Source organism: Panthera leo, chromosome A1 (genome assembly GCF_018350215.1).
Source record: "Panthera leo isolate Ple1 chromosome A1, P.leo_Ple1_pat1.1, whole genome shotgun sequence".
Taxonomy (NCBI): domain Eukaryota; kingdom Metazoa; phylum Chordata; class Mammalia; order Carnivora; family Felidae; genus Panthera; species Panthera leo.
The window spans coordinates 190,639,702-190,664,001 of NC_056679.1; the positions used below are offsets into that span (position 1 = coordinate 190,639,702).

At 41.4% G+C, this 24,300-nt stretch overlaps 1 protein-coding gene and 1 long non-coding RNA gene across 3 annotated transcripts in view; one reads left to right on the forward strand and one right to left on the reverse strand.

Moving 5' to 3' along the window:
* The window catches only part of SGCD (sarcoglycan delta), a 938,027-nt gene that overhangs the window by 124,865 nt on the left and 788,862 nt on the right, over positions 1-24,300 (reverse strand). For both annotated transcript variants that reach the window (XM_042948464.1, XM_042948471.1), the window contains 2 exons: positions 18,443-18,530; positions 12,618-12,737 (listed from right to left, as the gene is read on the reverse strand). In XM_042948464.1, coding sequence (XP_042804398.1) covers positions 12,618-12,737; positions 18,443-18,530 — 208 coding nt within the window. The remainder of the gene's footprint in view (positions 1-12,617; positions 12,738-18,442; positions 18,531-24,300) is intronic.
* LOC122225650 lies at positions 7,131-14,429 on the forward strand. Its single transcript, XR_006205274.1, has 3 exons — positions 7,131-7,197; positions 8,341-8,828; positions 14,350-14,429. It is a non-coding gene; the product is annotated as an uncharacterized LOC122225650 (long non-coding RNA).

The window sequence follows — 24,300 nt, forward strand, 5'->3', positions numbered from 1 at the left end:
TGCTTCAGATTCTGTTTCTGTCTCTGTCTCTCTGCTCATACCCTGCTCATGCTCTCTCTCTCTCTCTCTCTCTCTGAAATATAAAGACATTAAAAAAATTTTTTTAAATGCCTTGGATTGAATGGGTACAATGGGTTTAACTCATAAATGGGCTAAAAAAAAAAAACATTCTGAGAGGAGGCCCATGATCTTCAGAAAAAAGAAAAACTGTGCTTTAGAATGACCACCTAACAGAAATATCAGGCAAATGTTCAGAGACCATAATCAATCTCTTAGAACTTTCTATATCATCTGCAGTGATGCTTGGGGGAGAGCCATGCTTACAGCAGAGGCCTAACCACTGTCAGCGAGCAGTACGAGAGGTGGGTGACTGGTCCCACCACAGGGCATGGCGTCAGAGTAGAAATACACACTCACTGTGTAAACTTGGGGAAGCTTACTTCCACATTCTTCCATCTCTTAATTTCTCAGATGGAGATTTCTTTTCTTTTTTCCCCCCTCATCCTGAGCACCTTTAAGGGTGGTTTTGAAAATCAAATGAGATGGCAAAAACAAAAACAAAATAGAAACCCCGTGGAAGTATTTTGATCTAACTAAATGCTACTACGCAGAGGGTGATTATACATTCAGTTCTCAAGGACTGAATTAGCTGTTTTGTGTCACCTCACTTGTGACTTGTGGTAGCAAAGACAGTCCCCCACACTGATTTCTCACACTTGTAATTGGTCTGTCTGTGGATCGCAGAAGGAAAGGCGGCAGGAAGAAGATGGAGAGAGAAAGAGGAAAGGGCTCATTTTAACCACCAGTCAATTCAACTCCCATCCTGTAATTCATTTTTTATCCCCCAGCTGTTCAAGTGACAGGACTAAGTTTTTAAACTGAACTTCAGTTACCAGGCTGGACTGCAAGAATAAGAGTGGCTTTTGACATCTCCTTTCAAAGAGAACAGCTTCTTCTGATTGCTCTAACTTCATCCATTGAAATCCTTCAAGGGTTAACTCAGACCTCTACTTCTCAGTGAAGGCCTCTCTTTGGACCATGTGTGGCCCCAGTGTTCTGGGCACTTTAAGGGAGCACAGCCTTGCACATGGGTTTCTCTGGTACATTTTTCACATCTTATATTCTAGCCTAAATTCGCAAACGCAAGTAGAAACCATGCCTTATAAATCCAAGGCCCTGGCACCCTTCCTTGCTCCGCCAGACATCTATGATCAGAGTCTGCTAAGGAGAAACATCTTTTCAGAGTCCGGGAGGAAGAATTAGGCCACAGGAACTTAGGCTCTCATGCAAGGATTCCCTCATTAAACACAGCTAAAGCACTAGAGCCTGAACACTTCCCAATAACCAGTCAGCTAGACAGATAGGAAGTTGAGAGGGAAAGTCATTTTCCTTGGCAGCTGCGATGCATTTAACAGCCAAAGAAGAAAAGCACATTACCTTCCTCCATAGCTCATAGGCACTCTGCATATTGATTTCATATCAGCTCTCTCCTTTGTTTGGTTAAATGCAATCTCTGCCACAAGCCTGTGATACAATACAAGTACTTTAGATGTGCTCTGACCTCTGATCAGCTCCCATCAAGCACGTTAGCGGGAAGAACAATGAACTGCGTTCAGAATTCATCCGCCATGCTTGTGCCCTGTCCAACTGGGATAAAACTGCCCTTCCGCATAGGCTCAACCTGTTGCCCTTGGGCTGAGTGTGAACACGAGAAAGGTGAGCTGTCTGTGAACACTGAAGGTCTTGGAGAGCAGGCCGCATAACTTTCTTTTTGGAATGTCTTTTTGAATTAAACCTCCAAGCAGAGACCTCACAGATGTGTCTGGTCCCATAAATAGTGGGTCTGTCTGACCCACTCCCCAGCTCATCCTCCATCACACCATCCTGTAAATCACAAATCAGATCTCGTCACTCCCCTATTTGAAGCTCTTTAATGTCTTTCCATTACCCTTAAGTCTAAGTACCTTAATAATGACACACAGTGACCAAGGTAATAGTATGGTTTTATAATAGATGCATATGCGCACATCTCCATAATGATCCATGTATATATGTTTATCTATATATTTATATAACATATAATATAGGCCACATGACATATACAACAAATATATACATACATTTGAAATATATATATGTGTGTATTTGTTGCTATAGGTCTGTGATACATGTTAAACTCACAGGCTCTTTATACTAAAATACTGAATTGCACACTTTAAATGGACGAATTGTATGATATGGGAATTATATCTCAATAAAGGTACAAAAACAAACAAAATATAGACTTGAAATCTGATTATTGGGTTTGCATCTAACCTCAGCCATTTAATTTCCACATAACGTTGGAGAACCTGCTTCTGTGCTTGTCGGTCTGTTTGTATGTAAAATGAGCATAACAACAAAACTTATATTACAGGGCTGTCTTGAGAATTGAGTTAACTTGAGTTAAATTGAGTTAATGTGAGTTATCTTGAGATTTGAATGGTATCTGGTATAGGGTAAGCTTTTAATAAATGTTAACTATCATAATTACAGCGGGTCTCTTTTCATATCTGGGCACTCTGCTCCTTGACCTCCACCCTCTGGCCCTGCTGGAGTTGCAAAACTTTTTCTAAAAGGTCACGCTTCTCCAGGACTTTGTACATGTCACTCCACACTCAGCCTCTTGACCCCCTTTCCTTGACTAACTCCCATTTATTCCTCCAGTCTCCACTGAAACATCATTTCCTTCGGGAAGACTCCCTTACGGGCAAAATTAGGTTAAGATCTCCTAATTTTATGTTTCCATGATGTCGTACTTCCCTCATGATAAGTCACATTCTTCTCATGTAAATGTTAACAATAGCTGTCTTTCTTGCTTGGCTATGGAATCCAGAAAGTTGGGGGCCCCAGTGCCCTTTGGTCGGCAAAGCAGCTGGCCACAGTAGGTGCTCAATTTGTTGAGTACCCCTGAATTTCTTTTTAAGTGAGAACTCCTACACTATGGCTTAAATAGTGCCAAGAACCTTCTTGTTGATGTCACTCCCTTTCTTTCTTTTTTTCTTTTTTGGACCCATGAAAGTTCTTGCATCACGAATAACTTCCAATTGTCTAAGCATACTTTTCTCTTTGGCTTACAGAATCAGAATCACATCAAATACTTCCATTAACAATTCAGCCACATCCTCTACAGTATGCTGTCAAGAGTGGAGCACTATGGGCAAGTCCTGTTAGCACATAGAGTAGCTAAGTGCCAACTTCTGTATTCTACCTGAGTTTGTAAGAAACATTTCCACTGATATTTAAGATTTCACTGGGTGCACTGACAGCCCTATTGGACCATAACCTATTTGAGATTAAGAAACTTCTGTGCTGTGTCCTTACATCCCTGCATTGAGATTTGATTGGCAATAGCTGTACAAATGGTGCTCAAGAGGAACCTGTAGAAGGAACGATAGTAATATGCATCAGTAACAGTGGGCACTTATCATGCACTTAGCACTGTGCCAGGAACTTTTCATATATTATGTAGGTACTCTGACCACCCTCACTTTACATATGAGCAACCTGAGGCTTTCAGAATTTAGACACTTGTCCGAAGTTGTGGCATTAGAGCCAGGAGAGGTATCCAGGCAGTCGGTCTCCAAACCCCATACCCATCCAACCATTCTGCTGTCCTACTCTACTGTCGCAAAGGGAACTCTGGCATTTGCTTCTATCCTGTTCCCTGAGGGGTTCTGGACAATTTCTCCCCTCCCTCTCTCTGGATCTCTTTAGTTTAGATTCATCCTCACCACCTTACCCATCATTCCTAGGAAAGACATGTACAAAAGGGGTTAAGATTAGAAGAGTAGTACAGAGAAAAAGCACAGAGCAAGGTGGGAGGGAAAGCATAAGTTGCTGAGGGAAGTATTTTTAGCACTCTTTTCTCCCACTCAAATAAGCAGAATTAAATTCAAGTCCCTCCAATAAAGGAGAATGAAGTTAATTTCCTTCCCCAGTCTGCACACTGAGAGTTTCTTATTCACATTGTCATCTCATTAAATTCCTAGTGTCACTGTGAAACACCAACATTCTCCTTGGTCTCTGCTGGGAAGAGAGAAAAAAAATCAACTCAGGTGACTTTTGGTTGAATAAGAATATTCTGCAACAGTGAATATAATTAAGGAGAAAGGCGACAATAAACCTACACTATATGGACAAGCTTTTGACATTGAAGATGTCCTGGCAGAACTTTATCCCCTCATTTGAAAACACTCTGTTCTTGGTATTAACTGCCAAGAAGAAAACTTTGATGATAAAAACAAACCAACAGATGCCTGAAAGCACATTAGCTGTAGCTTGATAGAGAATTTCAAGTCGTGTTGGTTCCGCAGACAAAAAAGCTGAGACGTACCCCTCCCTAAGTGCTGGAATTGGTTCTCTTGAAAGCAGACAAAGAGTGAACCTCATCAACTCTTTAATCAAACTAGAAAGCTGACAAATTTCTCCCAACTGCCTTTCCCCCTCTTCCCACCCCACCACGTGCAAGTGAGGGAGACCACGGCTCAGCAACTGGGGAGGTCTGCTAAGGCATTGCTTCTGGGACAGCTGGCAACGTTTACACAGTACAATGAATCCGTCATGCTGATATTAAATCACATCCCTCTTGCCAAATGGAACAGTGTGTGGGGCCCAGCAAATGCTTTTGCATCAGGAATCAACCCCTCAAGCTTGGGGGATGAAGATGCACCCTGAACCGTGGCAGCTCATTGAGGCCTGTGCGCATGGGTGGGTGGGTGCATGAAATGAGGTGGTGGAATCATCTAGGCTTTTGTTAGTTTTGGGAGAATTACGACAGTTCTACTCCACAGCATTTCAGATGAAACCCCACTCTTGCTCCTCTATTGTAGAATTGTGCTTTTTCTCATTAAGTATCTCTGGTTTATTAAGGTTGGGGTTGTTCATCCGAGACTCTTTTATACTTGGCTTTCTCACTGCATTATTTATGGGAAATGTATCTTTATGATCAAATACATTATTCCTGCATTCCTGTAAATAATAAACCAAGTTTGGAATGAGATGCCAGACAACTCTACAAGAAGCAATTCTTTTTAAATAGTTGAATCTCCTGCAGATTATCTCTGATAATGATAACAGAGAGCAGAAAGAGGGCGCTGGCAGGTTCCAGGCTCTTCTGATTTGTTACACAAATGTTCCTATTAGACTGGGGGGCTCTCATCTCTCAAAAATCAATGTATGAATTCATCATCATTTAAGAGGAATTGTGTTCCATTTTTACTATAACCTTTCGGCCTCTCTCATGCTTCCTTCCACTCATGGATAAGATATTTCAGAAAGGAAAAGAAACAGACAAAGATGGAGGGCAAAGAAAAAGGGGGAGAGGTTGTTTAGAATCTACACACACTGCCTAAGGAGTGATTTGATCAGAGCCAAATAGCCAACATCACATGGCTTGTAGGTATGGCAGAACAAGTTCATCACATTCTAAAAGCATTGGGTTCCTTCTCATGGAGAAAGGCAGAGTAGATAAGGGAAAGCCTAAGAACACGGGATGGGGACTTCAATGTGTGAGGATGTGTCTGTGAGTCACAGACGTGACAAACCAGCCCTGGAGTTTTGTTCATAGGAAGAAATGGGCAAGTGGCTGTTCGGTGATGCTCTGTTTGAAAGGCATCTCTTAGTTCTTCCTCTGGGATGCCCTCCTAAGCCTAAGCACTCCTTTCTGGAGTCCATCTGTTCAATGTGTATGGATGACTCTCTGGCCCTCTGCAAATGGAACATCTCTTGTGGCCACTGGACACTTGGCTTCTCCTTTAGGTGCTCAAGCATTAAGACCCAGGGCAACTGAAGCTGAACCATTTCTCTCCAATCTCAAACCTGCTCCTATCTAGTTCTATTAATGATTCTACAAGTATCTGACAAAGTACCCAACACCAGAGCCATCCCAGACTTCCCTCTCTTGACCCTCCACATGCACTTAGTTACCAAGTGTCATCAGTTTTACTTTAAGATGCTCTTTCCCATTTGTTCTCTCTTCTCTTTCCATCCTGGTTTAGGTCCTTATGAATCCTCAGCAAAAGCATAATAATACTCTCTTAACTTAGCTGCATATTCTCCCTCCCTCCCATTCTCTATGCAATCAGGTTGGTTGTCAAATATTGCAATGTTCAAAATCTTTCAATCCATTCTTGCAAAAAAAAATATTACTGAGCACTTACTAAGTACCAGGCACTATCCTAGAACCTGAAAAACAAAAGTGCCTTCTGTCATAAAGCTTACATTCTAGTGAGGAAGATATGATATAAATAAACATATTTTTACATAAAATAAACATTTTATCACAACAATGCGTACTGTGATATCTGCCATGAAGAGGAATAGAGCAAAGATACAGATTAGGAATATGCAAACTTTTTCCAGGAAGTGTCAAATAATAAATATTTTAGGCTTTGTGGGTCACATGATCTGTCTCAACTACTCAATCCTGCTGTTGGAGTGTGAAAGGGACCATGGATAATACTTTAAAAATGAGCATGGCTGTGTTCCAATAAACATTACAAAACCAGGCAGTGCTTTCAGCCTCATTGGCCCAGAGGCTTACTTTGCCAGCTCTTGGTACAGAAAGTGCAAGCAGGAGTGTGCTATTTTTATAAGGTGGCCAAGGAAGACCTTTGAGATGAAGTGGCATTTAAGCCATAAAAGGAGAGAACCTTTATATGTAGACTGGAAAAGAGCATTCTATGTGGAGGGAAGAGTAGACACAAATGCTGGGAGACGAGAGCATGCTTGGTGATGAAGTGAGGAGTGAGGTGATGAAAATCCAGTGACTGTGGAGCTGAGTAAGCAAGAGGATGAGAATTTGTAAAGCGTCTTCTGGTGATCTTCACAATTCCTGGGTTCATGGTCTCAGGCGCAGTTTTCAGAATTTTCCATGGTCATACCTTTGATTACAATAATGAATATTTGTTGTTTCTTGCCCAGCGTCCATTCTCTCTTCTGGACACAACACCCCAGTTTCCCTTTGGACAACTGTCCCCTGTAGCTCATTCTTGGTCATTTCCAACCTCAGCGGTGGCAGTGGAGATATGAATCACGCCTTGCTCACCAGAAAATTCCATCACTGAGGTCATAATGACTAGTCGGGGATGGGCATATGGCCCACACCAATCTAGTTAGAGGAAAAACTTAGGCCTTTGTTGGATTTATATTCGGAAGGTAAGCACTATTTCTGCTTTTGAAGACAAAAGCCATGATTCTGTAACAGAGCTGAGAAGTGTTAAGAGAAAGAGAGTGACTGAATTTCACTTACATTATTTGAGCTACTGAATCTAGCCTCAAGCCAACTACCAATGGACTTTTCCATCACAAGGCAATCAATCTCCCCACCTCACGACCAAGTGAATCCTTATTGAAAAACACATGCTGTTCCATTCACCAAGCAAGCTCTCCCCGTCTATGTTTTGATTTGCCAACGTGTACTCAAGACCTAGTTCAAATGCTTCCCCATTTATGAAGCTTTCTAAACTCTCTCTAGCACACCACCCCACTGCACTCTAGCTGGATTCTGGAATTCTAGTCACTCTGTTTCTATCCTTCTAAGCAGCTTGTTTTTGGGATGTGTGTCTCATCTTCCTGAAGAGACAGAGCTCCCTGAGAGAGCAGGGACAGGGACAGGTACACACATCTCTGTATCTCCATGAAGCCAGAAGTCGCAATTTAGAGCTTTAGGTATAGAAGTGGATATATGATATACACACACACACACACATCTATTTCATGAAAGACTACCACTAAGAATACTGCACTCCTTTCATCATAATTATCCATTGCCAGGATGCAGTAGAAAGTTTCATCAAAAACTAATTCAAAAGGCTAAATGTATCATCTGATGTCTTCCTAAGGAAAAAAAAATAGCATCAGACCACATTTAAATTTCTATAAATCTTCTGCTAATTTAAATGGATTTAGAATTAATTAAAAATGTTTTTCAATTGATAATAATGTAACTCAGATAATTAGCATCAAGTAGCATCTAGAGGACATATTTAAAAAAACTAATCTAGAGTACAGACCTAATTAACAATTAGAATAACACTTTATAATTATGCTTTGTTTATAAATGCTAGAATGTCCGATTCATTGTTCAATGAAATTGGTCATTAATGAAAATCAAAATTATTTTTCCCTGGTGTCTCCATGAAGATGCCTCTTAGATGCACTGGCTTTTATGCTGCCTATTTTCTTGGTGTTTTTTAAAGGCCATTCCTGTCCAATATTTAATAACTTTATTCTTTAATTAAAGCTGAACAATACCATGCCTTATTGTGCACACTAACTTACACCTTTTTGGTAATTAAGCAGATGCATTTGACTACAAACCTGAATTCTCTCACGTCAAGCCTAAAGAGATAACTCTGCAGTATGGAAAACCCAAGGGTGACAAAGATACCATGACCATATGAAGAGACACAGGGCCGATACCTTCATGAAAGCAAAGAGACTAGAAGACCAGGGAACTAGGAGACTCCTAGCCTAGGAGAACGACAGCCCCATCAGTGGAATTAGGGAAGTGGGTTCTGGAGAGCCAGGGAGGTTGCTGGAAGACACCTAAGTTCAGCTACAGAAGTGAAACTTCTAGAAAGACCTCTATGCAGAAAAATGCAGGCTAACTGCTGAGAACTTGGATTTAGAATTGAGAAGGCAGTTCAAAGTGAATACTGATTGAGAAGGTCATCTGAAAAGAAGCAAGTGTTGAAGCCATATAGAAGTGTGGGATTTCCCACAGAAATGCAAAAAAGAGGAAAACAAGGACTGGACCTGGAGAGAGTCTACACCCGATGCCAAGTGTGAATCCAGGCTACTTATACAAGATGAAAGAAGGGTTAGTGAGGGAAGCAGAGAAAAAGTCAGAGAAAAGTCAGAGACCTGGGGACAATGGTGGGAACAGCAGAGTATCCAGAATCCAAAACGGGAGGAATTGTTGAAAAAGAGTTGCCTAGTTTTCTTTTCCTCTCCTTGTGGTACTAGTATGCTATGGAGCTCAGGGAAGGTACAGACTATTGTGATAGAAGTCACATGTGTAGTGGGAAGACTGCCTGGATTCAGATCCTGACTCCCTCAGTTTCTCTCTGTGGAAATTTGGGCAAGTTTTACATTACTCTGTGCCTCAGTTTGCTCTTCTGTACATCAAGGTGATAAGCCAGTGCCCTTCTTGACTCTTTGAAGGTTGTTGTGAGAAGCAAATGTGTTCATTCACGGTGATTTGTTTGGTATTTTGCACAGAGTAAACCCTTAACATGTGTTAGCTATATCCAAACTGTGACTTTTCTGGAGCAAAGTGATAAAAGCTGAGCCTACACTCAACTGAAAGTTACCAGCAAAGTTGTGGTGAAGTTGAGTGTCTTAGGTCATGGTTCTCAAACTTTGGCATGCATTAGAGCCACCTGGAAGCTTTGCTGGCCCCCAATCCTGAGTTTCTGGTTCAGTAGGTCTGGGTGGGGCTTGAGAATTTGCAAGCCTAACAAGTACACTATAGCTGATGCTGTCCATTCAGGGACCCACACTTTCAGAACCACTGTCTTCATGAGTACAGGAAAAGACTCTACAAATCTGGGAATCCAGTCCAGGCCTTCAACCTCTTTTAAGTTCAACTTGAGAACACACATGCTAGCAATATTAGTTTCATGTGCATGTGGGTGAAGTGGGCAGTGGAGTACTTCTTAGCTCTTAAAGGCTCTTTCTATTCTGGCCCTTCCTATGTCCAGGAAATCGGCTAGTCCAAACTTAACTGATATATGGATACTTCTGCAAGTTCTCTGCCAATTTCTCTGAGTACTTTCTTTCATGGACAGAGAGGGCTGTGTAAAATTTCAGAATGTGATGGGTCCCCTGAAATCCAAGTGGACCAACTGAAACCATCACCAACATGATGGTTAGCATGTATGGATGGCTTACCATGTGCCACCACTGTGCTATTCACTCTACATACACTTTACCATCCAGTTCTCCCAACTACTGTGACAGTCAAGCATTATCATGCTATGGCACAGAGTAGAAGGATGCCTAGAAAGGTGAAGTGACATCATAAGGACTTGGCTGATGAATTACAGAAACCAGGATTATTGGCCAGGGTCAACTACAAAACCTATGCTCTCAGCCACTCATCTAAGTGGTTCTTGCCTTCTCTCTTTTCCTCAGGAAAGATGTGCATCAGCAATTACAATCTGTCTACAATGATACCCTTCTCCCTGCCCCCGTATCTCTTCCTGGATAATTATTCTGTATGAGGCATGGCTTCTAATCCCTTTGTCAAACTATTCAGGGTCCTTTGAGTGTGCTTGAGGAAGTCATTGTCCTAAAAACTGAATAGGTGGGTGTGATTATCCAGAGAAGAATTTAAACAACAAAGTTTCTATATTTAGGAGGCATGATCTTCTTAGGCTTATTCCTTATTATTTTCTACTGCTATTCCTATTCAACTATCAGTAGAAATAACTGATTTATTTATGTATGTTTCTTATTATATTCATTTATCCTTCCATTCTTTATTTTGTTCCACCCTGTTTTAAATTTATTTTTAAGTGTTTGTTTATTTTTTAGAGAGAAAGAGGCAGAGTATGAGCTGGGGAGGGGCAGAAAAAGACAGAGACAGAATCTGAAGCAGGCTCCAGGCTCTGAGCTGTCAGCACAGAGCCTGCCGTGGGGCTTGAAATCAGGAAGTGTGAGATCATGACCTGAGCCAAAGTCGGACGCTTAACAAGCGGAACCACTCCACCCTCTTTGTTTTGTATATGTGGAAACTAAATGTTAGAGAGAAAAACAGATTTGGGTAGGGTCACTCTAATCCTAAATGTCTGAGCAAGAATTCAAATCCAGCTACGTTAGACTCCATCATGAAATATGCATCCAGATTCAAAGCTCCTGAGAACTTGCTCAGTCTGATGACTCAAAAAGACAAACTTCTCATTAAGCAGAAAATGAAATTGCCTAAACTTCTCGTTCCACACCATATGGCTGAATCCCAGCTGACAGGAAGCTCATTTCTGCAACACACTAAGCTCATTTCACTGAGTAGGTTGATGCGAGATTTGTAGGGTGGTCATTTCCTAATCTTTTTAGCATTGATAGCAACAGTGGTATTTATCATGATGCTTCCTTTCTACATTTTAACATGAAAAAGCAAATGTTCCTGATGATGGAGAGAGATAGATCTTGTCCTAAATTGTTCTCTAAGTAAAATATCAAAAGCATAAGCAATGACAGCAGCAACAACAACAACAAAATATCCACCTGCTTTCAGATGACCAAAAATTACAATAATCTTCTAGTCCTACTTAACTGTAGGGTGGGGAAGAGGAAAGTTCTTAAATGATACCATCACAGAGTTTTGCACAGGAAGGTAAAGCCAAAGTATTTGGACATCTAAAATTATTCTGAATCTTTGAAGATTCAGATTTTAAAGAAGTGAGAAGTGCCGAAGAACTAACGGGAGGTACCAAACTCCATTTGTACACAATTATCTTAGCAGGAGGACCATCACTTTTCCCCTGGGCAATTATTTTATAGCTCATATAGCTAAGTATTCTTTAACAAAAGGAGAGCCAGAAATTTTTGTGTTTGTTTCCTCTACCACCCCCCAAAACGTAGAACTCATGTGGGAAGTGCTATTTCTACAAGTAACAGAGAAAAACATTAATACTAAGGGTTGGTCAAGGTCTTAGAACATATTTATAGGCATTTAGGTATGCTGAGTCTGGAGTCATTGGGCAAGGATTTCAACTGGTAGCTTGATCTTAGACCATTTTCTTTACTGTTGGTAAGCATTTGTGTACTTATCTGAAATTGGGACAAATTTGAGGAGGTAGCAAGGTATAGTGCTTTAAAGTCAAGCATGCTGAATTCAAAATACCTGATTGATAAAACATGAAGTCATTTAATCCTAGGGACAACTTGAGATGGTAGGTGTTCATAGCCCCACTGAGCAGGACAGAAAACTGGCTCAGTGAGGTCAATACCTTGCCCAAAGTCACACAGCTAATTGGTGACAGAGCAGGGACACAAGACAGATCAGCTCCAGCACCAGGACTCTGAAACCACCATATTAGACCATTTCGCTGTAACTACAGAAGACTAATTTGTTGTGTGTCCCAATCCAGTGATTCCAACAGTGGCACCATAGATATTCCTGCAAATGTTTTCACCAATTAATTCTTGGGTCTTTCCACCAGAACTTCTAATTCAGCATGTCACAGTTGGATCCATGTGACTTTTCAGAAGTTCCCTAGGCAATTCTTAACTTATAACCCAGTTTGGGAATCTCCGTATCATGTATGTAGATCTTGACTGCGTCTACCAAAACTGCCTGCGAGGACAGTATGTGTTCATGCGTATTTGTTGGCATGAACATGCTTCCCCAAATGAAGCTCCGTGTTGGTAGTCATGCCACAAAACCTCCTGACTTGAGAACTTTTCACTGGGGTACCAAATTCTGAGTTTAGGGGGTGGGGGAGTTCATCTACCTTACTTTAAGAGAATCCAGGTAATTGGCCTAAATCTCTCTTCAAGGCAACATTTCCCTTTTCCTCTAAAATGTATACATTGGTATCATATCAATTATATGATCAAAGTTTCCTTACCTAAAACTCTTAATCTCTCAGCTCCTACTACCACTTCATCGTTATCTGCAGAAAAGAGCAATTTTCCAGAAACTGTCTTTACTTCAAACTTTTTGCCATAAGCTTCTACGGCTTTTGGACCTAGAATGGGGGGGGGGGGGAGAGATAGAGGGAGAGGGAGAGGGAGAGGGAGAGAAAGAGAGAGAGACATTAGTCTCATTGCATTCAATTACAAAGTGTTTTTCACAGGACACATGCATCTGATGAGGTTATGTGGGACTTTAATATAAGTGGATTGTTTTTCAGGAGCCAATCATGAAAATTAGTCTTGTGACTCTGGCCATGTCTTGTCAATTACTTTTAATCATGTGCTCTCAGGCTGATTTTAAAGACCATCGTGTCCCTTCTTCAAACTAATGCTTGAATGAGGTTTCCCTTAGCTAACTACCAAATTACTATCAAATACTTGTAGATTTTGGCTTGAAAGTACCAAGGCATAGAAAGTTCACCACCTCTTGAAGTAATCAGAATATCTATGGCCAGCTCTAACTCTTGGAAAGGGTGCCTTTAAATTCAATTGATGTCTGTCTCAGCTGGTACCCTTAAACCATTGGCTGTATTTGATACCAGACAAGTCTATTTCCTCAGTATATATAGATCATTTCCTGGCAGAAAAGGCCAGAAAATATATTGCAATTAATTACCAGAAAGTTATTGAATCTTTTATGCTAGAATTTCACTCAATAAAAAATAAATTTTAGAGGATTTATCATATAGCAACAAATGCTATCCTTGAAGGGAAGCTATTGTAGTGGCATCTTCTGATGTACCCAAATAGAAGTTTAGACATTTATTAGTAAATCAGAAAACTGCAGAGTTTTGGGTACCATGGAAAAAATAAGACAAACTAATGTGTTAGAATTCCTTAAACAAACAAAAAAACAAACAGAAGGTATTGTAGTTTATCTGAACTGGAACTAACTGAATATCTCAAGTTCAGGTGGCTCTCAAAAGCTGGTCTGCAGAAATTAATCAGAATAACCTGGGAGGTATAATCATCTTCACAGAACCTCACTCAGATCAAAAAGAATTTATCTTTTGGTCCAGAAATTCATAAAGAAAAAAAATGGAGGAAAGAGTCTAAAAATTTTATATTTTCCCAAAGCTGATCAGGAGATTCTGATAGAGCATTTCTGTTTCAAGTTATTTTCAAGACAGTGTCATTTAATTATAAAAAGCAGTAATGAAAGGGCCCTCAATGCCTTCCAGGTATAGACCAAACAGAACAAACATGTAGGTGAACAAGTTGAGTTTATTATTCATTGTTGTGATAGAGAACACACACCAGGGGCAACCACTCAGGGCATCTCAGTAAGAAAGACCTTACCATAGTATTTGGTTTTATGTTAAGTTATTTTGGGGCTGAATTTAAGGAAGCAAGGCTTTGCTTTGGATAAGGTGCTGACAGGAAGTGGGTGTAATTTTACAATTGGCATGTTAATAAATCTTATCTAGAGGTGGGCAAGATCAGAGCAATGCTAAACCTGGAATGGATAAAAAACAGAAGTCACTGATATTAACCAGGATTGAAGAAGTTCAGTCATTTTGCTGGTTTGGATAGGTGTTTCCATTTTTATCTGTTTTCAGACATGATTAGAGTTGTCTTTGTTTTCTGTTTTGTCTTGATCCTTCATGACCGCCACGTTGCCTTGTCTGGTGCTGATGTTCTGCGAAATGGATTATGTTCAAACAGGAGAACACAGAAGCCTGTCTTATATTGCCAGGACTACTCCTGGACGTCTAGGGGTGTTTTCCTCAACGACAAGACTATCAGACTAAGAATCAGAAGATAAGAATTATGTTCCAACTCTCTCATTTTCTGGTTATGTGACTTGGGGAAAATCCTCTGATCTTTCTGAACCTCATTTTTCTGCATCTGTAGAACTGTACTATCACCATCTCTTCTATTACCTTATAGAAAGATTAAAAGGATCAAATTATACTATATTTATAAAAAGCACTCTGTAGGTGGGAAAGTGCTGCGAAATCATGACTATCGTCATTGTGATCATGACCTGTCACGAAGTTTCTAATACAGTGGTCCCAACACATTGAAAAGAATTAATGACAATCACCTCTTAGTGCAATTGCCTCATTCACATAATCCTGCCAATTTGGAAGTGTGATCTCCCACTAGTACATCCACACCAGCCCTCTGACAAAAAGAAGGGCATTGGAAAGGCTCCTGAATGAATAGGAAATGGAAACAGCAGACACAGCAGAGACTTTCTAAATGGCATGGGACCGAGGCATTATCTTCTCCAATGGCCTTCATGCGTAGGTGAAAACAAGTGGCAGCAGAGCTAAGGGCTCTCTCAAGGTCATGAGGTCAGCTAATGGAAGATCTGGGTCTGGAATTGAGCTCTCAGAATTGTTCCATAGAAGAAAAGTGATGTGTGATTGTCTAGAGAGGAGAAGACAGCTGGAGTCAACACAGGAGGAGCAGTGAGGAGGGGACCTTTTGGAGGATAGGGAGAGGGGGCGTCGAAAGATACAGACAAGGACCAGAAAACAATCCTGAAAGAACAGGGATGGACAGTGAGGCTTTTGATTAGGTGATTCTTGAAGGGCGAAGATGCAGGTATCTACTTGGTTATACTGAAGACTCTCTGGTCATACCAGAGTGGGGAGACTGGGTACCAGGAGGTGAAGAAGTGTTAATGAATGAATGAATGACCTTGGGATAGGCATGGGGTGAGCACAGTTTGACACTCTGGATCTAGTCAATGGCAAAATGGGGGTATGACTGGGAGACAAAACTGCTTGGCCTTTGCCTCCATGAATCTAGGCAGTTTCATGAGATATGGCCCTGGAGATATGGTTGAGAACACCTGCCTGTTTAAAGCAAGTTTGCTCTGAACTTATGACTGGTTCCTGAAACGTACAAGAGAATGTCCTAAAAACACCGAAACAATCAGATAACTCAAAACACAATTAAGTTATCTTGTTTTTCAGAGCTTCTCAGAACACAAAGGAATTTATCAAGGGCCAGAACCATTTGCACATATAAAGCTCTGTAGTTGGAAGTTCTAGCCAAAACCCCACAGAGCAACTGCTGGCTCAATGGTGCAGATGGCTTGTTCTTTTGTTGATTTTACCTGGGGCTGCCAAATGTCCTGGATGTGGCTAAAATCTTTAAAAACAAAACAAAACAAAACAAAACAAAACCCCCGCCAAAAAAACAAGGGTCCTGGAGGAAATGAAAATGGGAAATAGGTCTGGAGACTGCTCAGGAGGTCCGTCAGGGAACCCACTCTTCCTCTCTAGGATGGAAAAAAATCATTATTTGAAGCCCAAAACTACTCCAATTAATCTCCCTCGGTGCTGGGTAGTATGTGTCAACTACTTCCTTAATGAATCTCCTACACGGGAAGAACTGGAAACCATCGGGACATACCAGCAGTTTCCCAGTCATGCCAATGCTACGGATCTGGGAGCTGGAAAGGGGCCATCTCGCCTAATCTCCTTTCTCAGCTCCCTTGAAGCTGAGACTGTTGCCCACTCTGCGGAAGACTTGCCTACAGCTTTCCTCCTTGCAGGCCAGAGGGCTTTCTGTTCAGGCCACTACTGAGAGGACACTAAATCGGCAGCAGCGTTGGCCAGATGTGCTTTTACGGCCTTGCCTGAGAACTTAACTATCACTTAAAGCACTCTATCATGTGAAAAATTTACCTGAATTTCTAACATTGGAATTTCTTCTGGGCTTTTGAGACCTTGGTGAGGTAAGCAGGAGAATTCTTGATCCTCAGGATTGTTTTGGTGAACCTGGCTACCGGGATGAGAGCAGTCATTTGCTCTCGGGTAAGTATAACAGCAAGTATAAGAGGTTTTAGAAGATCCTGTCTCCTGGAACTGCTCTGTGCTTTCTACCACATGCTTAAATGTAAAAGGAGAAGACTGAAGGGAAACTTTAGGGGTGAGTGTGCATATGTATATGTACTCAGAATTATATTTAAATGCATCTATCATCTTCTCTAGAGATCATCTTGGAAGGCTCCTGCCAGCTGGTGTTAGAGTGGCTTTTTGCCCATCTCATTATAACAGGAGCTATGTCATGTCTCACCCTGAGAGCTCTGGGTAGGTATCTCAGCTTCCAGGAGGGTCTAATTTGGGCAGGGGAGATGGGAAGACAGAAGACAAGGAAGGAGGGAGAGAGGAGCAAACGGAAGAGAAAAAGGAGAGAGAGAATGGAGAGATGGGGGAGGAAGAAGGAAAGACAGAGGCTGAGAGAAATAAGAGAAGAGGGTAGGGGAGGGAAGGGAGAAGGGTGAGGACGATGGAAAGCAAGGGTGCAGGAGAGGAGACAAGGAGGGGGAGAGGATGGGGAGGAAAGTAGAGGAATTAGGGGGAAAGCAGGGAAAGGAGAAGGTTAAGGAGGGAGAGGGAGGGGAAGAGACACTGACTGAAGAATAGTCATTTGGGCACTTCCAGCTTTATCAAAACAAAATCTCTCAAGTAAACCAAATCTCCCATGGCAAATAAATGGCAAATGATCAACAGGCTAAGTAGGTTCCTTTTGAACAGAGGAATCAGGAACTGGGAGTTTGGATTTATTTCCCTCCTGGAGGCAATTTTCACACATGCTGCTTAAATCATTGCTTACTGAAGCTGTTTATTTAATTATTTAGCATTGTGACTACAGGCCAGATGTTATATAAGCAAGGCCGACAATCCAGTCACACACTGGAACAACATGTTTATGGATTATGGGCTTTGCCGTGCGGCAATCCCTTCCAGCCTTGGTAGATGGTCTAATACACCCACTGGCTGTGAATCTCCAGATATCAGATGTGGTGCTCCTGTGGGGAACAGAGACTCTCTCCCCAGCAAGACTCTGGGCACAAAGCACCTGTTTTCTTGTGGCATGTTTATTAGTGGGGCTCCAGATGTTTTAGTCACAGTTTATGTTACAGGGCATTTGGGCAACTGGCTTCTCAAAATGTCCATCTGTATACTTCTCTCTCAGCCCCGAAGCCAAACAAATGGCATTTTCTCTCTGGAAGTGTAACAGTGCCATTCAGATACATACCCCTTTTTCCCCTCCACTGGCGGGGTGCATAATGGCTCCTGTTTACTGCGGCCCATAATCTACACTGGGGGCGTTGGTCGTGCCATTCAACACATTACCGTGACCATAAGGCCCACGTTTATCATTATAATCATTATAGTGAATAACCAATCCTTGTTTAAATTTTAGGAATATGCAGCTTAAAGCCCAGTGGGTGCTTTCCACAACTGTTAGGAGCAGATCTGCTATATTGAAAGGAACCTTGCAACCATAATCAATGGCAGTACATCGGCATTTTGCAGTTGGGTCAGGCTCAAAGTCAGCACCTATCACAAACATGGCATGGATTCAAATTAACTTTAAAAATCCCCTTTATACCTCATAAAGTACGTGCACATGGTTTTTTTTGTATACTGTGCTCTCAATTAATCCAACACAGCCAGCTTTTCCTCCAGCATTGGAGCAGAGAGCTTTTCTGTTGTTGAGCACCAGATGAAGCAGCTGGCTTATGTTTAGGGGCCATGTTATGTGAAAAAATAGTTTATTGCCCCTCTAAACAAGTATTGTTGGATTTGCATAAGTTAAATGTGTGCATATGATGAGACTCTACCCTCCAGTGGAATCATGCAACACATGCTACCTTCTCTTTCTCTACTCTAAAATGTCTTAGCAGACATTTCTTTCTTTAGTTTATGTGATATTTCATTCAATCTTTGGTTCTAATGTTTTCTGAGTGCTTTGTGTGGACCAGGTACTGCTACGTTCTTTATTGTCTTACCTGTTATCAGCTGAGTTAGCACTTTAGTCTGGTCATTGAGAATGTTCACTGTAACATTTCTGGCTGATTTGAAGTACAGGGCATTACCCTGTAATAAGAAAATAAGAGAAACACATGAAAATGGCAGATTTCTAAATGAAAAACTGTAACCACAACTCTCCAAGGACCTGAACTGGCTTTCACTAAGTTCTAACTGATGTGTATTTATTTGAATACTCCAAGTGTTTAATGATCCCCACATACATAATTAATTGGAATTCATCCAAAATGGATTTCTTCCAAAGAGACCCACAGAGACCAACACATACTTAAAATAGATTTCACTAACACACACACACACACTCGACTCAGAGATAACCCGGCGATAAAGAGTCCTTTAGGTCTTACGACAGGTGTTAGTTACCCTTGGTATACAGAATGATCAGGAATGATCAGTAATCTCCTAATTTCACCCTTTCTCAATTATAATTTCTTCAAAAGAACCATGAAAAATACTTCATGGAGTGCAGAAAACTTGTATAAAATACCTGAGGTCAGCCCCTCTGGCACGTCCACCTGCTGAGAGAAGCCGGGTACAATTCAGACTGAAATAGTCTCTTTGTGGAGATATTTGCCATATATGTATACCAGACCCAGGAGATGTGGCTTCTTCGAGTAGGCCTCTGCCTCCCCTTTCTTGTTCCCAAATTTCTCCTCCTTCAGATATTTTGTGCCTTCATCCAGTTTTCCTTTGTCAAAAAGGGCACCCCAATCCATTTCCACACTGTGGAGGGTATTTCTGAAAATGACTTGAAATAGGGGCTGGCACACTTTTTCTACAAAGGGTCTGATGGTAATATTTTAGGTTTTGTGGGATGTGCAGTCTCTGTGGTAACTACTCAACTGGTAACTGCTGTTTTGGTGCAAAACAGCCATAGACAGTACACAGACAAATGGGTATGGCCGTATTCCAGTAACACTTTATTCACGGACAGTGACATTTGAATTCCAAATAATTTTAAATTTAACATGATCTCACTGTGTCATAAAATATTATTTTTCCTTTTCTCCCCTGATCGTTTAAAGATATAAAAACTATTCTTATTTCATTGGCCATAAGTGAACAGGCAGAGGGCCAGATGTGGCCACAGTTTGTCAACCTCTGGCTTAGATGTTCTCTCTTTCCTGGAGTAAACTAAAGCCATAAACTGAAATAAGAATTGCTGCCAGAACATGTCAGTATCCAGATAGTTGTTGTTAGAAAAAGGATGTGTGTAGTCATTCTCATTGTTCCAAACCTTTGTTACCACATGGCACTTATCTGCCTGAAAACTCTATAACACCACTACGCATGGAGTCCCAAACCCAGAAAAACATTGTCTCCAGAGCTGTGCAGAAAGCAAAGATAAGCAAGACTCCTCTTTAAAGCCTTAGATTCTAATGGGAACAATACGATGGGCACACAAATAATACCAGGCAGAGAACAATACAGATAATTAAGGAGCTGCGCACAAAGCCTGTGGGGAACTTTCCTGAATGGTAAGGGTATTCATAGCTTGAGGCTGTTGAGTGGGAAGCAAAGATGTTTGTTAAAGCTTAAACTGAGCCTTGAAAAGACTATAGATAGGCTTCACCAAGGTGAAATGAAAAAAAATGAGGTCAAGGAGGTAGAAAGGTTGTGGGATGGTTGATGTCTTTTTCCTTCTAAAGCAGGCGGGGAATAGGAGAAGATTCATGAGCCCAGCCTAGCACCTGCATGTGGCAGAGTGGCCGGCCAGTGCTGACAGGCAGCCTCCATGAAGGCATTCTTTCCATAGACTGAAGATCTGAAGTCATGGTCTCCATCACCCAATCCTTTGTGGGAGATTCCAGTGAATCAGTGGTTGCCCTGATGAAGAAGTCATCATCTCTCTCCCCCACACTAGGACAGGAGCTCTTGCCCAAGGTGAACTTCTAAAATGGATAATTAATACCTATATCCCACCCAGGCCCTGAGGAAAGAACGGTTTACCTTATTTTTAAAAAGTTTTTCAATGTTTATTTATTTTTGAGAGAGAGACAGAGAGTGAATGGGGGAGGGGCAGAGAGAGAGGGAGACACAGAATCTGAAGCAGTTTCCAGGCTTCAAGCTGTCAGCACAGAGCCCAATGTGGGGTCAAACTCAAGAACCGTGAGATCATCACCTGAGCCAAAGTCTGACACTTAACTGACTGAGCCACCCAGGGGCCCCAGAATGGTTTACCTTCTGTTTCATCAGGGCAACCACTGATTCACTGGAATCCCCCATAATGACTTAAGATAAAAATTCTGCCTAATGGTAAACTTTTTGCTTTGTTTTGTTTTTTGATTAGGTAAGAGAAGAAGAAATTCAATATTGTCATAGGCTTCCATCTTCTGTCCATTACATAACAAATATTAGCCTCAAAGAGATTCTTTGGCATTGCTTTTGGCAGTACTTAAGAGTTCTACTTAAAACTTAAAATCAACTCAAGTAATGTAAGGATTCAGAACGTGGAACCCAGACAGGAAGTTCTATGTTTCTAGAAGTTAATGTACTAATTCTTATATTCAGCATGCTGGCACCAAAGAGAGGAGCTACCTGGAGTGAGAGAACAGGATAGACTCTGTTGCCATTGACCAGTGTGTGACCTTGAGTGAATCACTTCACTGCTCTGTGGTTCATTCTGTGCATTCCCCACCACCAACATGGGTATGATCAGGAAGTTCATGGCTAACAGACCTGTGTGCTCATGATGTGCTGCACATGCAGAAGCCCTGAAGTCTGCCTGCCTAATTTACTATCCCTGCTCTACCACTAGCTAGTTAGGCTACTCTAGGCAAGTTACTTAATCGTTCTAAGCCTCAGTTTGTTGTTTTGTTTTTTTTTTTTTTTTGATATGTATAATGGTGCAAATATTATTGAAATATTAAAACTCACATATTACTGAAATTATTAAATTCTATATGTAATTATTAAAACACATGCGGTCCAGTGCCAGGCACACAGTAAGACTTGCAAAGTTGTTGCGGTAATTGGGGGAGGGGAGAGGGAGGGAATGAGGCAGGAGCAGTAGGGGAAGAAAGGAAGGAAGGAGAGGGAAGAAAGGAAGGAAGGAGGCGGGGGGGGGGTGCTGGTAAGTGGGGAGGGTAAGATGGAGAGAAATGAGGAAGACTTTCCTTTGCATTACCAATCTTCACAATCCATCTGTGCACTGAGTCAGGGGCTTCTTCCATTTCCAGCAACTTCTGTTTCCACATGTCAAAGGATTTCCCTATATGTGGCTGGCTCACTATTATCTTCCAAATCCCAATTTCTCAAATGCTACTTGCTTGCCCTGAATGTTATTCAAACAATTCCACTGCAGAAAAAAAAAAAAAATCTCCCAACAGCTCTGCTCAAGGTTTATAACCAGAGACACAAGAGCCACCCATTCCTTTATAACGCCATGTCAAAATATTATCATTTAGCATTAATTGTTCTAATACGCTAAAATCCTGGGAAACACAGTCTTTGGTATGTCATGGTTTAAACAAAAAGCCTCATTCTAGCCTGGGACGTGATGCTATAACCCCCCCTTCCATATACCTGATAACAAAAAGATTACCAAGTAAAATGCACAAACCAGCTAACAAACTCTGAAGCAACTCTTGTGGCAACTGGTCAGTGTGACTTTTATTTGGCTGTCCCTGCTTACTGACACCCAACCAGGAAAATACCAGCCACTGCAAAACACTGGGGTCTCTATAGTATTAGAACAAGTAAAGGAAATGCTCTCCTGTGTCCTTCCCACTCACCACTGCAGCCTCTGGGCCTGGGGAGGTTAATTTCTGCCACAGAGGAATCTGCTCTGGGGACTGGTGACTTTCACTAACTGACCTCAATGCAACCATCTGAGGATAAGGGGCTTGCAGGAAACTGACTGCGGGTCCCTTCTGCCTGGCAGAAAAGAGTGTGACAGATCCATGGCTTCTGATGAAGATAAGAGCTCTGGACCAGGTCAAGTCAGTCTGAGGCCAGTCAGCCCTTCATTCTTCTGGACATGGGATGAGACTGACTGGGAGATGAGGAAGGGAGGTAAACAACCCTTTTTCCCATATAGGGAGAGGAGGACAGTCTACATCAGTACTCTCCCCCAAATAACTATGCGCACAGCATTTTGATGGAGACGGATCACCTCTGTCTCTCTAAAGCAGAACATGCAGAGCAAAATCAAACCTTTTCTTGACCATCCAAGACCACTGAAGCGAACATTATTTGTTCTATGATGTCCTCGGGGGGCTGTAAGACGCACGTTTGAATGCCAAATGGCTCCATTTTTGAATGAGTGTATCTTACTTTTTTAAATGTATTATTTATTCTTTACCAAAACGAATATGAAATGTCAAATATTATAAAGCTTATAATCAAAGAGCAATGGCTCATACCCCCTACCACCCCCAGAGCTTTCAATTTGCCAGAATGCTCCTTCATGTATTTCTCTTCCCATGGCCTGAAATAGGCTTCCACCATATCTCTTGATTTATCAACCTTTAGACATTATCCATTGGACTTCTGCAATCATATGGACTCTTTCATACAACTCTGGTAAAATCAATATTCAGAAGCTACATTATGATTACGTGTGTACTGTCCACAGCTGAGCCAAGTAGTATTCTTTAACTACATGTCCTTTGCTGTCTTGCACATTTTTTTCTTTTCCTGAAGACAATAAATGCATCATTTAAAAAATGCTTCATTTTCTAAGTTTTCTTTTATCCTCCTTCCGTTTAATCCTTTTTCTTTATTTCTTTGTGTGTGTGTGTGGGGGGGGGGAAGAATATCCTCAACTTTAAGATCCAATTTTTCTGTTGAGTTTTATTTATTTTATTCATTTATTTCACTTTTTTGATGTTTATTTTTTTGAGAGAGAGACAGAGAGACAGAGACCGAGCAGGGAAGGGGCAGAAAGAGAGGGAGACACAGAATCCAAAGCAGGCTCCAGGCTCCCAGCTGTTAGCACAGAGCTTGACACGAGGCTTGAACACATGAACCGAACTGTGAGATCGTGACCTGAGCTGAAGTTAGATGCTCAACTGACTGACCCAGAGGCATCTCTTCTGTTGATTTTTTTTAAACACTTGTATCATCATACTCATCATTTTCAAGAGCATTTTCTTATTCTTTGACCCTTCCTTTTTATGCCATCCCTTCGTTGTTTGATTGATGCACTATTCTCTCTTACATGAGAATAAAAAAACTGGTTGGAAGCTGTGTGCTTCTAGATGGGTGAACCTTGCCATAGGGTACAGTAGTAGGGGTTTGGCTAATTCAATGGAGAGTTTCCAGATGTCAGTACCAGTGGGCAGTTAGTACCCGTGACTAATTTCATCAAAGAATAGTTCTCTAACTCCTGCCAGGAAACTGATGGGTATAACTTTTGATACAGGAGTTCTGAATGTCAGAGGGGAAGAGGTCTGGGCATTTTGCTCTTCAGGGACAGACTTTCAGTTAAACCTGATTTCATGCCTTATTCCTGACTTCATATGACCAGAGGTCCTCTGGTCAAACTTTCTAGAAAACAATCTTCCTATCTTCTGTGAGGTTGGGAAGAGGTACTTATTACCTAACTGGGTCAACTGGGAATAGATGGAGAGTCTAAGTGTACGGTCTTTATGCAGATTTTTGACCAGTCCAGGTGCATTTTGACTTCTGTGGGTAAAGACACTGCACTTAAAATACCTCATGGATAAGTGGCCCTGTCCCACTCACTTCACAGAGTGACTTTCAATCCTACAGGCATGTTTAGCTCTCATCTACCCTCTTTCCGTCATTCTGTCTCCATGGTTTCCTCTCCCTTTCTCTGTGATGATGTACATTTACCCCTTTTCACTTTTGTTCT